The sequence below is a fragment of the Staurois parvus genome, unplaced genomic scaffold (genome assembly GCF_062004578.1).
Source record: "Staurois parvus isolate SC_StPar_1 unplaced genomic scaffold, SC_StPar_1.0 ptg000248l, whole genome shotgun sequence".
Taxonomy (NCBI): domain Eukaryota; kingdom Metazoa; phylum Chordata; class Amphibia; order Anura; family Ranidae; genus Staurois; species Staurois parvus.
The window spans coordinates 18,980-37,493 of record NW_028318044.1 but is presented as its reverse complement, the minus strand read 5'-3'; the positions used below and the strand labels follow the sequence as shown (position 1 = coordinate 37,493).

The following is an 18,514-nucleotide window of genomic DNA, read 5'->3' as shown; positions in this document are numbered from 1 at the left end:
GGTGGTTGTCATCAGCCAGTGCATTACATTGTTAGGCCTGCCTGTCCGTTCCTCGGCCCCTGCCCTGACACTGACAGTGTCTGACTGAAGACAGAAATTACACTAGGTTGTAGGTAGGTCCAGTTTGAACTCCCCACTGCAGGTGGTGCTTGACCAAATCAGCAATGCAGAAGGGGAAGAAAGTTGTGAGGAACTTAGTTCCTTTATAATTTCCTGCGGTCACAAGGGGAACAGCTGTGCGATTGGACGCTGGTGCCCTTGTGACCTCTGTAGCCATCTTGGGTGAGGGCAGAACCTATTTAAGGCCCTGGCTCCCTGCTCTGGTGCGCTTTGTACAAGCAGTTAGTGTAGGAACAGGTTCACTGTCTGTCAGGTACAGTGCTTAGCATCGGGGAAAGGTTCCAGTGGAGTAGGAAAAATGCAGGGACTATGCCATCTCCTCGCAGGAAGCCTCCCTTTTGGGTGTGAACCAGCCAGGCCGCATTCCCGTGCCTCATTACAGATGCTGTCAGAATCATCCAAGACTACAGATCGCATTTACAGTTCGTAAGTGTCTCCGGACAGCTGTGCCCGCCCACCGAGCCTAGTTTTATTTTGTTGGAACTTTCTACAATATACTGCTCTTGTCTGTCTTGGACTCTGTATGTTTACTGCCCACCACACCATGCTGCGCCTTTCTCACACTTATTGGCAGTCGGCAGGATATGTCCCTTTTTGAGGCTGGTGCTGAAGGAGGAGCGGGGACCAATATGGTGCCATTAGAAGCGGCCCTGACCATGGTGCAGGGGCGGACTGACAACTCATGGGGCCCCCGGGCAATAGGGGATCATGGGGCCCCTGTGTCCTTGCCCAAACTCAAAAAAGCCTATGAAAAAGGTACCAGAGGCATCTCATGGGGCCCCCTACTGACCCCGGGCCCTCGGGCAGTGCCTGAGTTTCCAAATGGGCAGTCCGCCCCTGCCATGGTGCCTAAGTTTAATGGGTCTAACATCCCCTCCTGGACAATGCTTAAAGTACATCTAAAACCAAAGCAAAAGGCAATATATTGCAGCTTACTAATCTTTAAATGTCGTGGCTGCATTTGTTTTCTTTTTTTCGGCTTTTTTGCCCAGGGTGGAGATCATTGGCTAGGAACATTGTAGTCTATATCGGGAACGCTACATTGCACATATAGAGACCTTATAGAGTCAGTGTAGCCCCCCTGAAAAAGGTCATGAGATGAGCAGTTTTTGTACATACAGGCATACCTCTGTTTACGAATTTAATGCGTTTCGTACTGCGAAACATTCGTAAACCGAAACACAGTTTTCCATTGGATTGCATTGAAAACCAATTAATCCGTTCCTGAGGTCAGAAAAAAGTTTAAAAAAAGTATTTTATCTGTTCAAAACTCTTTATAAAGTGCACTTTAAAGGCATAAATACTGTACAGGGACATGATTAAAAATGAATTCGTAAATGCATTGAAAGCCAATTCATCCGTTCCGGAGGTCAGAAAAAAGTCAAAAAACGTTTTATATGTTCAAAACTCTTTATAAAGTGTACTTTAAAGGCATAATTACTGTACAGGGATATGATCAAAAAAAAAATCATAAATGCATTGAAAACCAATTAATCAGTTCCGGAAGTCAGAAAAAAGTTTTTAAAAAAGTATTTTATCTGTTCAAAACTCTTTAAAGGCATAAATACTGTACAGGGACATGATTAAAAATTAATTTGTAAATGCATTGAAAACCAATTCATCCGTTCCGGAGGTCAGAAAAAAGTCAAAAAGTTTTATATGTTCAATACTCTTTATAAAGTGCACTTTAAAGGCATAATTACTGTACAGGGACATGATTAAAAAAAATCATAAATGCATTGAAAACCAATAATCCGTTCCGGAGGTCAGAAAAAAGTAAAAAAAAGTCTTATCTGTTAAAAACTCTTTATAAAGTACACTTTAAAGGCACGGGGCCGGCACTATAAACGCTTCATATTGTGAAAAAAATTTGCAAACCGAGCCGTTATTTTCAATGGATTTTCATTTGTAAAATCGAAAATTACATTAACCGAGGCGTTCGTAAACCGAGGTACGCCTGTATATTTTTTTTCATAGAAAATCCCACATTGCTGTTTAAAGGTATTTATATGTCATTTATGAAGGTTAGGGATTAAATATTTAATATTTTAAATTGGGTTTGGTGATGTTTGGGCTCAGCCCCACCGCAAGGGAGGACTTTTACTTTTGCAGGAGTTGGGCTCTAATGAATCACGTCTGGTTCTGAAACTTTGTATTTCTATGTGAATCAGGAAATATTGTGTGCTGTAGTCTATTATACTTTCAGGAAAAAGCATTTTTAACCATGGATTTTATTTACAGGAAGTTATAGAAGCTATTGCGGAGTGTGCATTCAAGACCTCACCGTTCCCAATTCTGCTGTCATTTGAAAATCACGTGGACTCGTAAGTAATACGATTTGTTTTAGATTTTATGCAGATTGGTCTACATTTCTGTGTTTCATTTCCAAGTCTAAATAAAATAAATCATGAGTAAAAATATCTAAATATAATATAATGTTATAATTATAAATACTGTGTGTGTGTGTGTGTATATATATATATATATATATATATATATATATATATATATATATATATTATACAGGATTTATTAATATTATTATTATACAGGATTTATATATTATTATTATACAGGATTTATATATTATTATTATTATAAAGGATTTATATATTATTATTATTATTATACAGGATTTATATAGCGCCAACAGTTTGCTCAGCGCTTTACAATATAATGGGAGACAACACAGCAACAATACAGTTCAATACAAGAGGGAAAGGAGGGCCCTGATCCTGGGAGTTTACGATATATATATATATATATATATATACATTTATATATATATATATATGTATAATGTGTATGTGTATATATATATATATATTTTATTTTTTTTTATTTATTTTTTTTTCATTTGTATTTTTTTTGGGGGGGAAGTTTGTTTTTGTTATATTTTCAGTACCGATCCTTTACAATAAAATATGTTGAGTTACAACACTTTGGGGTGTATTTATTACCCGCTGTTCCACCTGCCTACCCTAGAGATGACCGAGGACCAGAACTTCCCCGAACATCTCTATGGTCTAAGAAACCAGAAGCGACGAGTGTTTGTGTAAGCCTGTGAAATCATCGAATCAAATGATTTGATCAGATGCTTTAAAGGGCTAGGAGAGATCTGGGGTATAACAGACAGACCTGTCACAGCTCAGGCTATCACAGGGGGCATTGCTCATCCTTTGTAATAGCAGTAAATAAAAAAAAAAAGAGAGAGACAGTGTATAAAACATTTTTAATAAAAGTAAAGGAAAAAAAAATTTAAGCGCATTCGCCCCCCTGTGCTTATGTGCAAAGATGAACGCGCATGTAGGTCCTGCATGTGAATGGTGATTGCACCACACATGTGAGGTATTATCAGGAATGTTAAAGTTAAAGCAGGGGCGGACTGACCATTTGGGAACTCGGGCACTTCCCGAGGGCCCGGGGTCAGTAGGGGGCCCCATGAGATGTCCCTGGTACCTTTCATAGGCTTTTTGGGTGTGGTTTGAGTGTGAGTGAGGACACAGGGGCCGCATGATCCCCTCTTGCCCGGGGGCCCTATGAGTTGGCAGTCCGCCCCTGAGTTAAAGCATTATTTCTAGCACCAGACTCTAAACTGGTAACAAGTAAAGGCTTTTAAAGCTTTGCCTATGGAGATTTTTCAGTGCTGTAATTTGCCATTCCACTGTTGTACTAAATTTTAAAGTGAGACATGTTTGTATTTACTCAGTGTAACGTCATCTTTTAGATTTTACCATATTGGGTATTATATTCTGTTTCTGTGCATTAAGATTTATTCAAGTGGATTTTTTTCCCAAAAACTTGCATTTGAAACACCGCTGTGTGAATATTGTGGGACATCAAAAATTGCAACAAACATAATTTTATTCTCCAGGGCCTCTGCTAAAAAAAATATATATATATAGCAAAATATATAAATATATATATAATTTTCCTTTATACAGTATATACATACACTGCTCAAAAACATTACAGGAACATTCTGAAAACACATCAGATCTCAATAAGGAAAAATATGCTGGATATCTATACTGACATGGACTGGGTAGTGTGTTAGAAATGTAAGGATGCCCCATCATTTGATGGAAATTAAAATGATCGACCTACACCCCAAAAATCAAAGTGAAAAAATGATGCAGCAGGCGAGTCCATTTTGTTCAAATTTAATTGCAGCAACTCAGAATGGTTCTCAGTGGTTTGGATGGCCCCCACGTTCTTGTATGCATGCCTGACAATGTTGGGGGAGGCTCCTAATGAGATGACGGATGGTGTCCTGCGGTCCTTCCTCCCAGATCTGGACCAGGGCATCACTGAGCTCCTGGACAGTCTGAGGTGCAACCTGGCGTCGTTGGATGGACCGAACCATGATATCCCAGAGGGGTTCTATTGGATTTAGGTCAGGTGAGTGTGGGGGCCATTCAATGGTATCAATTCTTTCATCCTCCAGGAACTGCCTGCATACTCTCCCCACATGAGGCCGGGCATTGTCATGCACCAGGAGGAACCCAGGACCCCCTGCACCAGCGTAGGGTCTGACAATGGGTCCAAGGACTTCATCCCGATACCTAATGGCAGTCAGGGTGCCATTGTCTAGCCTGTAGAGGTCTGTGTGTCCCTCCATGGATATGCCTCCTCAGACCATCACTGACCCACCACCAAAACAGTCATGCTGAACCATGTTACAGGCAGCAGAACATTCTCCACGGCTTCTCTAGACCCTTTCATGTCTATCACATGTGCTCAGGGGGAACCTGCTCTCATCTGTGAAAAGCACAGGGGGCCAGTGGAGGAGCTTTGGACACAGCTGAACATAAAGACTCTTTGACATGTGATCATCTGTGTTCAGTCATAGATGATTACATGTAAACAGACTTTTCCTCACATGCTGTCTCTGTGTGAGGAAAGGACAGCCGATACCAGGCAAGGCTGTCAGTACTTTGTTTACACTGACAATCAGGAAACTTATCATTACCTGATTATCAGTGATGCCCCATCAGTGCCCATTAGTGCAACTTATCTGTGCCCATCAGTGCTGCCTCATCAGTGCAGCTTCATCAGTGCCCATCCATGCAGCATCATTAGTGCCCATCAATGCAACCTCATCAGTGCCCATCAATGCAACCTCATCAGTGCCGATCAGTGCCAATCATTGCAGCCTCTCAGCACCCATCAGTACAGCCTCATCAGTGCACATCAGTGAAGAAGAAAAATTACTTATTTTGAACATTTTATAACAGAAACGAAGAAAAACTTTTTTTTTTCAAATTTTTCAGTATTTTTTCATTTGTTAAGCAAAAAATAAAAGAATCTGGTGGTGATTAAATAGCACCAAAAGAAAGCTCAATCTGACTAAAAAAAAAAAGTGATACAAATTTCACATGGGTACAGTGTCGCATGACCGTGCAATTGTCATTCAAAGTGTGACAGCGCTGAAAGCTGAAAATTGGCCTGGACATGAAGGCGGTGAGAGTGCCCGGTATTCAAGTGGTTAAATTTGACTAGTAGCCTACTCTAAACTAGAAGGGTGCAACGCTAATCATGGGCAGCACAGTGGCTAAATGGTTAGCACTTCTGCCTGGCAGTACTAGGGTTGTTGGTTTGAATCCCAGCCACGGCACCACCTGCCTGGAGTTTACATGTTCTCCCTGTGCCTGCATGGGTTTCCTCAGGATACTCCAGTTTCCTCCCACACTCCAAAGACATGCTGGTAGGTTAATTGGCTCCTGTCTAAATTGTCCCTAGTATGTGTATGTATGAATGTGAGTTAGGGACCTTAGATTGTACCCCCCTTGAGGGTTAGGGACTGATGTAAATGTACAATATATATGTAAAGCGCTGTGTAAATTGACGGCACTATATAAGTACCTGAAATAAATAAATAATCATAGAGTCCAGGGTATGCAAAGGATTGGAGTCCTACAGTCTTGAGGATGGGCCTAACGTCTCATTGGTGTGCTCATTAGACCCCTGTGTGCTCCATATTGAACACCAGCTGATCTGTCTTCAGCCCATATTATTATAGTAGAGTAAAATCTACCCTTAGCCTTTTGGACAGGAGATGTGTGTACTTCAAATGTCAACCCCCCCCCCCCCCCCAAAAAAAAAGGATGCCCTACGCATGCACAGATGTGCCACAGGTCTCTGCCAAGTCCTAATGATCTTGAGGAGAAATGCTACAAAAAATGAAAAATGAAGAGGAGTGGTGTGACGTTCTGCTTGTATATGTTGAAGCTTATATACGATTTCAGTGGATGGGCTTCCATGTACTTTAATCCTACAATCTCCCAGCTCCTGAGTCAGCATAATAGTAGCAGTCTAAAAAGGGTGCTATAGTGAAGATTAATGTAAGCAACTGCTTTGCTCTTTCCCCACATATCTAAAGCTGAGTATAGACTTTTAGATTTTCAAACGAACGTGCAAATGAACATTTGTAGGAAAATTCTCAGTACATCAGATGGCTTGACAAATGTCGCACAAAAGTAGTTAAAAAATTTTGTTTGCTTTTCACCTTCAATTTTGGAATGATTGGACTTTACTGAGCGAAAATCACATTCGCTGTTGGAAATATGTTCATTCAAGAAAAGTTTTCCATCCTGCTCCTTTCAATTTTCTCATCACTACAGTGGAAACCGAACATCAGGTTGACCCCATTAATGAATAGAAAATTGAATGAATGTTCTTAAAATGCAAGTTTTCAAATGAAAATCTACTAGTGTATACTCATCTTCAGGGGCGGACTGACAACTCATGGGGCCCCCGGGCAATAGGGGATCATGGGGCCCCTGTGTCCTTGCCCAAACTCAAAAAGCCTATGAAAAAGGTACCAGAGGCATCTCATTGGCCCCCCTACTGACCCCGGGCCCTCAATAGGGGATCATGGGGCCCCTGTGTCCTTGCCCAAACTCAAAAAGCCTATGAAAAAGGTACCAGGGGCATCTCATGGGGCCCCCTACTGACCCCGGGCCCTCGGGCAGTGCCCGAGTTTCCAAATGGTCAGTCCGCCCCTGCTCAGCTTAGGACTGCACCCTATTCAGATCATCATTCATAGGGGGCTTTTTACTGCTTTGAAATGAAACAAAACTTGATTTTTATCTTATTAATTTTTTTATTAGAATAATACATTAGTACTAATAACAACAATATTATTATAATGAATCAGTAATATTAGCAAGAATATTATGGAGCTGAAAGGATGAGTTGATGATACTGCTCTGACAGAAGACTTAGTTGATGAGATGGCTCTGATGGAGGACTGAGTTGATAGTAAGGCACTGATGGAGATTTGAGTTGATGATACAGCACTAATGGATATTTGAGTTGATGGTACGGCTCTAATGGAGGATTTTATTGATGGTGCGGCTCTGACTGAGCATTGAGATCATGGTACGGCTCTGATGGAGGATTAATTTGATGGTACAGCTGACTGAGGATTGAGTTGATGGTACAGCTCTGACTGAGGAGTGCGGTCATTGTATGGCTCTAGCTGAGGATTGAGTTGATGGTACGGCTCTGACGGAGGATTGAGTTGATGGTACAGCTCTGACTAAGATTTGAGTTGATGGTACGGCTCTGACTAAGATTTGAGTTGATGGTACGGCTCTGACGGAGGATTGAGTTGATGGTACGGCTCTGACAGAGGATTGAGTTGATGGTACAGCTCTGACGGAGGATTGAGTTGATGGTATGGCTCTGACGGAGGATTGAATTCATGGTACGGCTCTGACTGAGGACTGAGGATTGAGTTCATGGTATGGCTCTGATGGAAGATTGAGTTGATGGTACGGCTCTGACAGAGGATTGAGTTGATGGTACGGCTCTGACGGAGGATTGAGTTGATGGTAGGGTTCTGACGGAGGATTGAATTGATGGTACGGCTCTGACGGAGGACTGAGGATTGAGTTCATGGTATGGCTCTGATGGAAGATTGAGTTGATGGTACGGCTCTGACGGGGGATTGAGTTGATGGTAGGGTTAAGACGGAGGATTGAATTGATGGTACGGTTCTGACGGAGGATTGAGTTGATGGTACGGCTCTGACGGAGGATTGAGTTGATGGTAGGGTTCTGACGGAGGATTGAATTGATGGTATGGCTCTGACGGAGGATTGAATTGATGGTACGGCTCTGACGGAGGATTGAGTTGATGGTATGGCTCTGACAGAGGATTAGGTTGATGATACGGCTCTGACGGAGCACTGAGTCGATGAATCGGCTCTAACTGAGGATTGAGTTGATGATGTGGCTCTGATGGAGGACCGAGTTGATGATGTGGCTCTGATGGAGGACTGAGTTGATGATTCGGCTCTGACAGAGGATTGAGTTGATAATACATCTCTACGGAGGATTGAGTTGATAATACAGCTCTATTGGAGGAAAGAAATACAGTTGGATTTAAAATTTTCCAAACTTTGGACTAGAATGATATAGAATGACTTTGTGATCTGGGGGGGTTGTTTAGCTCAGTTGTGGTTGCATTTCAATGAGTCTACGCCAGTCAGAACTGTAGTTAAGGGCTTGCCAGCCCACTTTTATTAAACAAAATGAAAGTAAAATAAAATAAAAAAATAGTTACCTACACATGAGATTTTCACTATCAAAACAAGTAACTAAAGTACCAAGCCACCTGTCTTTCTGTTCGGTAGCTCTGCTGCTCTTGTCAGCCTCTGTCAGACCTACCTCTCCCAGCTATCTGGGCTCTCCTGGCCTTTTGTTACAGTATTCAGCAGCTTAGGCCCACTCCCTGGCCTCTAAGTATGGGATCTTCTGGCACCCCAGCCTCTCTCTCCACCAAGACTCACAGATTCCCTCAGTCCTCTGGACTTGCCTAGTTGCTTCAACTCTCCCATTCCTCCGGACCCACTGAGCTGTCCCAACTCTCCTATTCCTGTGTAAGGGATCTCTCCAACATGGCATGCAGTCTCTCAAGTGGATCGCCTCTGCTAACGGGAGTACATCTGTCTCCTGGATGGAGCACACAATTGTCTCCTGAGGAAAGCACACATCTGTCCCATGGCTGGAGCCCTGAACAATGCCTAAGCCTATCATTAGACTTTGGCACAGGGTTGGAGGTTTCCTCCATCCTAAAGCACTTTGAAATCTCCAAACTCCAGAGCCTCATCTGGGAAGAACAAAACCTGGAGAAAACTGAAAAGCCACCTTTTTCTGCTCAGTACGAACATTCCAGAGTCCCTACATTAGCGATTGATTTCCAGAGTTCAGAGGTTTCAAAGAGCTTTAGCAGGAAGGAGCCTCCAATCAAGTGTCCAGGTTTTGCTGAAGACCAGCAAGGAGTGTGTACAACTGCCACAGCCTTTATAATCACAAGTCAGGCCAAAAAACAGGAGATGGGGTTGCTCCATTGAGGGGTCAGGTGTGCTCCACCCAAAATCCAGGAGGTCTCAGGCTAGGAGACAGGATGGCTTCATACGGGTGCCAGGAAATTCCCCTATCAAGAGGCCAGGGCATGGAGCTTGAAACTAAAGAGAGCTGAGAAAACTGTGACTGTGGTATGTGAGCACAGGTGTGCAGTTAGTTGGTCTGAAGAATCAAGGCAAAAGCCTTGCTGTGAAGAGAAGTATCTGAGATGCTTGGTATTTTGTCCTTTTCCTGTTTGCTTTAAATGCTGTATGAAGCTGAATCCCCTGTGGGGAATCCTGATATAAGGAATTTTACTTTATTGTTTTTTAAATGTGGGCCAGCAAGCCTTGGAACACAGTTCTGACAATCATGTTCGGCTGCCTTGTAATAGCGATCCAAGCCACTAACTAGCCACTGGATCACCATTACAAGCAGCGGGAGGGGACGCCTTCCATGGCTTTAGTAGACTGCCCTGTCCTGACACCTGATTGACCAGCAAGCTGATCATAGAGCCGAATAAAGAGCTGAACCACTCCATTCAGCTCTATGATATAGGGAACTGAAGGCAATGACCTTACATCACTTCCGGTTCACACTGATATAAACAGTGCCATTTTTAAAAAAGAAAAGCATTTGATTACAATGATCTTGGTGTGATCTAATGCTTTTAGGGGCAGAGGAGGGATTTGGGATCTTATAGTCCCTAAATCCCTCCATAAAGGGTACCTGTCACGGCCTATTGCTGTCGCAAGGGATGTTTACATTCTTTGTGACAGTGTTGCACATACGGGAAATAATTCCACTGTGTGAAGGATGGGTCGGGTAAAACCAGAAGTGCTTTTTTAGGAACGGCTGCAATAAACACAAAAAACTCTTAATTACATGTGACCGGATGTTCACTGTAATCACGGTCCCCTATACATTGCTAAACATTTCCATATACATTAATAAGTCTTTCCATTTGCATTAATAAACATCTTTAATCGCAATACTGAATATCTAGACCTTTGCAGATATGCTAGTAACCTGTTCTGCATAACAAAAGCGTATTGCAATAGAGAAATCACATTTCCTGTATCTTAGCGCCAAATCGCATACCTGCAATATACAGTATATTCACATTCATGCTGCGAGAAGTCTGATTGCATAACAGTAGCAGCTGCATTTACTGACCACCAGTGCATGTTAAGTGATTTTGTCCTATTTATCATGTTAAACAGCCTCCTGCTTACCTGTAATAAACACAGAAAACTCTTAATTACATGTGATCACGGTCCTGCCGGAAACAAAGTGTAATGCAGGCCATAGACGGGTCGAAAACCAGGTGTTTAAAAAAAAAAAAAAAAAAAAATTGGTCGTTCAATAGGCCGACGTTACCACAAATGGTAAAAAGAATCGGCCAATTTTTGTCCCGTCTACGGCCGGCATTTAATTACTTCTGTCCCTGCAGAGAGCTCCACTATTATATTTGACATGAAAAAGTATTGCGGTTGCAACAATGTATCCATTTGTATCCATTTCGGATACAGATGTTTTTATTTGTATACAAATAGATACATTGTTGCAACTGCAATACTTTGTCCTGTCAGATATAATAACGGACTGGAATTCTTCTTGTTTTACTTCTTTTTCTTCTTCCTCTTCTTTTTCTTTTTCTTCTTCTTCTTTTTCTTTTTCTTCTTCCTTTTCTTTTTCTTCTTCTTCTTTTTCTTCTTTTTCCTCTTCCTTTTCTTTTTCTTCTTCTTTTTCTTCTTCTTGCAGGCCACGGCTCATGCGCAGATTTTTTATCGGTAAAACAATCGGCCGATTTGCCCATCATTGCCGGGAAAATCGGCCGATCGGCAAAGTCGCCCGATATTTTTCCGACTTTACCGATAAAAAAAATGTGCCAAAACCCCTACAAACGGCTGACCAATTAACCCACTAATGGTGCGAAAATCAGCCAATTTTTTTCTCGGCCGAAAAACCTGTCTATGGCCTGCATTAGACTTTCAGTTCTCCCTTCTGTGTCCTTCTATTATAAACAGGATGTAGTTCTGCCCTCTTGTGATGATACAATAGAAATGCAATCACTAGTATCTTCTATTGGCAAAGATAGATTACTGTTATATTAGGTATTATTCTTTGGATTTTAATTTTATGGGGCTGTCTATTTTCTACACCTCTTACAACAGCAATACAAGTGATAAAAAGGTAAAAAAAAAATTAAATCCACAGTGTAAAGAAAAAAATAACAAAAAATGTTTAAAGTGTTCTCGTCCCCACGTTCAAAGACAAACTCGTGCATTGGTCCAGGGATCATCCCACTCATGTGAGGTATCACCATGAACACCAAGTCATGGGCAGTAATTCTAGAGCCAGACCCCCTCTGTAAATTTAAAGTGGTAACCTGTAAAGGCTTTTAAAGCATCAATGATGAATTTGTCACCATTGTACGGGCATGTGCAGTTTTAAAGCATGACATGCTTGGTATCTATTTACTCGGTGTAACATCATCTTTTATGTTTTACCAATAAATTAGGTTATGTATTGTGTTTTTTTGCATTAAAATTCAAAAAAGAGTATTTTTTCCAAAAAAATTCACGTGGAAAAACAGCCAAGCAAATACCATGTGACATAAAGAATTGCAATACCCACCAATTTATTCTCTAGGACCTCTGCTTTAAAAAATATACAGTATATCATGTTTGGGGGTTCTAAAAAATGTTTTAACAAATAATACTGATTGTTACATGTAAACAGAAAGTGCCAAAAAATGACCTGGCCTTCCCCTAGGATAGAACAGAAGTGTATTAGAGGTCACTGATGCCACATCCAAGATGGCGGTGCCCAGCAACAGTCTCAAGACTTTTGGATGTTTATATGAGGGAAGGCTAACACGTAGATGACATGCATAAAATGTGTGAAATGCACATATTATCTAATGTGTAAGATAATAAAACTCTCCACACCTGAGCTTTGTTGGCTGGACATAACTACTTACCGTGTCCCCATGGCATTCCATTCTTCTAATACAGTCAATAAAATCAATCAGTTGTTTGGGCACATTTTGGTGTCGTGTCCAGTAGTGGTTCCTCTAAATCGTCCGGTAAAATTAATGATTTGTTTAGTCATGTGGGCATGTTGAGGTTCCTCTAGATCAGGGGTGGCGAACACGCGGCTCTCGAGCCGCGTGCGGCTCCCGGCCAAAATGAATGCGGCTCTTTGCCTCTTATCATATTTTGTATACTGTGGCTCTTTGCCAAGTTTCATATTTCTCTTATTTTTACCTGTTCCTCTATCCAGCGGCGCGCTGTCTTCCCGGCTTCTGTAGTGTGGGCACTGGGCATGACAGCCGGGTGCCAAGTGCGCATGCGCAAGAAGCGGTGCTTTTTGTGAATGGTAAGGCGGTACTTGGGACACATGACAGATCCCAGAAGCCGCCGGACCAATCACAAAGTGCAAGTGCTTCTCGCTCATGCGCACTGGGTGCCCGGCTGTCATGCCGAGCGCCATTACAGAAGCCGGGAAGACAGCGCGCGGCTGGATCGAGGAAAAGGTAAGATCAAACAAAAACTCTGCGGAAGTAAGAGCGGGTACCTGTCAAATTCACCTCCCCAAAGGTCAGCAGTCATCTGTACTATCCGCAGTCTCTGGTCATCCCTGTGCTGTCCGCAGTCTCTGGTCATCCCTGTGCTGTCCGCAGTCTCTGGTCATCCCTGTGCTGTCCGCAGTCTCTGGTCATCCCTGTGCTGTCCGCAGTCTCTGGTCATCCCTGTGCTGTCCGCAGTCTCTGGTCATCCCTGTGCTGTCCGCAGTCTCTGGTCATCTCCTGTACTGTCCGCAGTCTCTGGTCATCTCCTGTACTGTGTCTGCAGTCCATTATTTCAGAATTTTTTTTTTGTATACTTGTGTGTTAGAGTGAGAGAGAGAAGGGAGAGAGAGAGACAGGTGCCACAGCAACCTCCAGGGTAGTTGATGTGTTAACTCTGGCTAAGTTGCATTTGATGTGTGTGTTGAGGGTGGACACTTACCTTGAAATGAACACATTGTTGTTTTGTAAGGGGAAGAAAGTGTTATGGTGAATAATATGGTTTTAATTGTGTTTTTGTGTGAGTGTTTGTCTGTTTTGGCAGGTCACTGCGTGGTGTGGCTCTCTGACTTTCACAGTTTAAAATTTTGGCTCTTTGTGTCTAACTTGTTCGCCATCCCTGCTCTAGATCATACAATTAATCAATTGTATAGTCAGTTGGGCATGTTGAGGTTCCTTTAGATCATCCAATGAATACATTGTTTAGTCATTTGGGCTTGTTGAGGTTCCTTTAGATCATCCAATGAATCAATTGTTTAGCCATTTGGCCTTGTTGAGGTTTCTTTAGATCATCCAATGAATCAATTTTTTAGTTAGTTGGGCTTGTTGAGGTTCCTTTAGATCTTCAAATTAATCGTTTCAACATTTGGGCTTGTTGAGGTTCTTTTAGATGATCCAATAAATTAATTGTTTAGTCACTTGGGCATGTTGAGGTTCCTCTAGATCATCCAATGAATGCATTGTTTAGCCTTTTGGGCATGTTGAAGTTCCTTTAGATCATCCAATGAATTAATTGTTTAGCCATTTGGGCTTGTTGAGGTTCTTCTAATCCATCCAATGACTCATTCAGTTGTTTAGTCATTTGAGTATGTTGAGATTCCTTTAGAACCTCCAACAATTCAATTGTTTAGTCATTTGAGCATGTTGGGGTTCTTCTAGATCATCCAATGAATTTAGTCATTTTGGCTTGTTGAGGTTCATTTAGATCATTTAGTGAATCAACTGTTTAGTCATTTGGGCACATTTTGTTGTTGGAGCTGGTTGTGCCTCTGGTGGGGAAGTGGCCAGTCTCTCAAACATTTCCTTAATTTCCACCTTTGTCACCAACACAATCTTCCCCATCCGTAGAGGAACAGCACAATAATGGTCTGGTGGTAGGGACCCCATGGGAATTTTTGAAGCATAAAATGAAATCATTTTATCAGTAAGTAGGTCCAGTAGCATATGATCCAAGCCTCAGCCTGCAATAGTTATAACAAGTATTTTCTAGTTCATTTATCTCTAAATACGAGAACATTTAAAACAGAGCAAGTTTTACAACAAATGTAGAGGGGGAGGGGTACTCAATCAGTGTGTCTAGTCCTTGCATGAATTATGCAATGTAGTGCATGGCAGAGATGTGGAAGTAATCAGACAGGGATCAGTCCAGGCAAAAGAGGTATCTACAGCAGGCAGGGGTCGGTCTGGGCAGAAGGCGGACATTTGGACAAAAACAGGCAAGTAGCTAGTTATGGTAAAAAACGTGGCCAAGAACCAGGCTAAGGTCGGTACACAGAGCAAGCAAATAGATTTAGGCAAAGACACCTGGTAGGTCACGTGTGAAAAGGCACCTAAAGGCATCTACTTCAAAAAACGCTACCAGCTCCAGGTAAAACGCTATGATCCTCAACATCTGGCAGTAGGCACCCTGTGGGAGCTTTGACAGCAGAATGCACAGGATGAAATGCAGGCCGAGCCATATTATCAGTCTCAGGAAAGCTTCTGGATCCGGCCATGTATATTCCAAGCCTAGGTTCTCGGTAGCGATAAGTGTATGCAGGCCCAATTCTGCAGCCCAAGAGTAACCACCAAATCTCAAAATTAGCACAAAAAAGTTACCAACGGGGTCCTCAATCAGCATGTGTAGCCCCTGTATGAAGTAGGCAATGTAACACAGCCCTACCAACACACAAGCTATATAGACGCCTTTAAATGTAAATGGACGGATAACCATGATGTACGTGAACACCGCAAGCAGGGAAAACACAAGCTCGAGTATTGAACACCTTTTTGAACAGGTACAGGAGGAGCAGGACACCACAAACAGAAGAAAGACCCAATGTGATATCAGCAACAGCTGGGGAACAGCCAATCTCTCATTCACCCCTTCCTCCCGTTCCATTTGCTTCATCTCCATCATTGTTGCCCTCTCCTTCATCCGCTTTGTTGTGATATAATCGGCCGGGGTCTCCGTCTCCAGAACCGTCACTGAGATCAGCAGGAACAGAACTACGAGCAGCCTGCCAAACAGAGAGAAGACGAACGTTGTTATTATCCACATTTCACACAACTGTTATGTGGCCAAAATTCTCCATTCTATGGCTGAGTGGAATTTCGTTGTAGGAACATTCGTTTGTTTCTTTAATCATTAGTGGGGTCAAATCAATCATTTTTTACTGCAATGACGAGATCATTTGAAGGAAAAAGGATGGAAATTTTTTGTTAAATGTAGGAATTTTGAACAGTATATGTGGTCTTCGTTCGGTAAAGTCCCTTCATTCCAAAGGTGAACTTTAACCTCCCTGGCGGTATGATTATTTCAGATTTTTGGTGCTGAAAGCGGTACCATTATTTTGCATGGAAATATGTAGTTTTTTTTATTGTAGGCTGTAATTTTTAGGAATAACTCACTGAAATCTGTCCGAACAAGAGTTTATTAAACATCCCGGGTATGATAAAATTTAAAACACGAAATCATAAATTATAATTTAATAAATAATCATAAAAAATAATAATTTGAAATATAGCGCCAAGTTCACACATCGCTGAGCAAAGTCGCAGAATCGTTTTCAGTGTCTGATGAGGAATTTCCCCCACGAATCATTATCACTCAATTCTGCAAGTGGTTCTGATTTACTATCGCTGTTCTCTAGCCGGTCTAAAACCGCGTCTGACCTAAAGGGACACTTTTTGGACGCCATGGACGTTTCTCGGTTTCCAGGCAGAAAGAACAGACAAAATGTTGGCAGGGCGCCGGACAAAGCACTCGGGACAAAATGTATGTGAAATGGGTTGTAAAATTTGTTTGGAAAAAAATGAAATTTTTAAAAATTTTCAAATTTCCCGGCGGCGCCCGTACGTCCCGATGTCACAGGGACCAGAACACAGAAGCCGGATGCCAGCATCGGCCGGAGGAGATGGCCGGGGACGCTGCAGGGGACACATCGCGGGAGCGAAGGACAAGGTAAGCTCTGCAGGGACTCCCTATGCAGCGCCGCATGGTAAGCCTGAGTGTAGCTCGGGGTTACTGCTTTTGGTACTGAAATTTTTCCCCGAGCTACACTCGGGAATACCGCTAGGGAGGTTAAAAGCAAATGGGATTTCTTGAAGTACTTTCAAACAACGTTTGAATGTCCTGATTAGAACCCCTGTTAGGATTTTATTGCTGTCTGGTTTAAGCAAATTCACCCTCTCTATTTTTCCCGTTTACCGTTGTCACCAAGGGGGAGATTTACTAAGCCTGGAGCACTCAGAATCTGGTGCATCTGTGCATGGGAGCCAATCAGCTTCTAACTTCAGCTTGTTCAGTTAGGCTTCACGCAGGGGCGGACTGACAACTTATGGGGCCCCTGGGCAATTGGGGATCATGGGGCCCCTGTGTCCTTGCCCAAACTCAAAAAAGCCTATAAAAAAGGTACCAGGGGCATTTCATGGGGCCCCCTACTGACCTCGGGCAGTGCCCGAGTGCTCGAATGGCCAGTCTGCCCCTGGCTTCACGCTTTCAAACTTTTACAGCACGTGTTCAAATCTCAGGCAGAATCACGGCGATTCCTCCCATGATTTGAAAAATCCTAGAGTGAATGGAGCCTTAAGCTTTGACCATAAGTCACCGGTCACACCACTGCAATTTTAAAATTGCGCGCTTTGTGTGCGATTTCTGAAGACTTTACTGTGAAGATTTGTAAGGATTTTTTTGCGATTTGCATTGAGATCTCCATTATATTCTATGTATGTGAAATCGCAATAAACTGCAGAAAAAGTAATGCAAGAACTACTTTAGAAATCACGCTGAAACAAATCGCACACGTTAAGACGCTGACATTCACATTCACTAGATGCGATTTCAATACGCAAATCGCACCAGTATGACCGAACGCAGCCTTAGCCTGCAACCTGGAAGCTGTTTGATTTCTATGCAGAGCTGCACCAGAATTTGCACTCTCCAGTTTTAGTAAATCTCCCCCAAGAGTGAAAGTAAATCCCAAGTTTGGGGTTGTCACCAAAAGAGGAATAAAGGGTGAATGTTTGTATGGGAACACTAATTATGGTGACAGCCAGGAATTCCTTCACTTTGGAGGGATTTCTTCACCTGGGAAATGAAAGGAAATTGAACCAATGGGGACAAAATGTATTTATTTATTTTATTTATTTCAGGTACTTATATAGTGCCGTCAATTTACGCAGTGCTTTACTTATATATTGTATATTCACATCAGTCCCTAACCCTCAAGGGGCGTACAATCTAAGGTCCCTAACCCTCAAGGGGCGTACAATCTAAGGTCCCTAACTCACATACTAGGGACAATTTAGACAGGAGCCAATTCACATACCAGCATGTCTTTGGAGTGTGGGAGGAAACTGGAGTACCCAGAGGAAACCCATGCAGGCAAAAGGAGAACATGCAAACTCCAGGCAGGAGGTACCGTGGTTGGGATTTGAACCAACGACCCCAGTACTGCCAGGTGGAAGTGCTAACCATTTAGCTACTGTGCTGCCCAAAATAAAAAAGAATGAAATGAAAAGTTTTGCCTTTAGTTCTACTTTAAATGAGAGCGCTATCGGTAGCTTCTATGTGTGGTCACCCCCCGAAAATGCTTGTTTCCAGGCTTATATACAGGGCTTTTTTCAGCGGAACATGGGAATGCAGCACTGAATGTTTGTAACGGAAAGGGGTGCTGGAGGGACTATTGATCCTTGCTGCTGGAAAATCTATTGTCACTGGGGGGGAATTTATGTTTGCATAGTTGTCTATTGTTGCTGGAAAGGATCTACTGTTGAGGGATAGGTCTATTGTTGCTGGCTGCTGAGGGTCTATTGTTGCTGGGGTGGTATTTTGTTCTGGGGGTCCATTGTTGCTGGAGGCGGGTCTATTGCTGCTGGCTGCGGGGGATGGATCTACAGTATTTTACTGCTTTTCTTGTTATAAATTCCCTGCAAATTACTTATCACCACAGAATGACACCTGGCTCTGTATTCAATAAACAGCTGT

The 18,514-nt window shown here is 42.5% G+C and overlaps 1 protein-coding gene across 2 annotated transcripts in view; it reads left to right on the top strand.

Annotated features, from left to right (window-relative positions):
• PLCB1 (phospholipase C beta 1) overlaps window positions 1-18,514 on the top strand; it is an 815,168-nt gene that overhangs the window by 779,519 nt on the left and 17,135 nt on the right. For both annotated transcript variants that reach the window (XM_089680621.1, XM_089680620.1), the window contains exon 12: window positions 2,362-2,444. In XM_089680621.1, coding sequence (XP_089536747.1) covers window positions 2,362-2,444 — 83 coding nt within the window. The remainder of the gene's footprint in view (window positions 1-2,361; window positions 2,445-18,514) is intronic.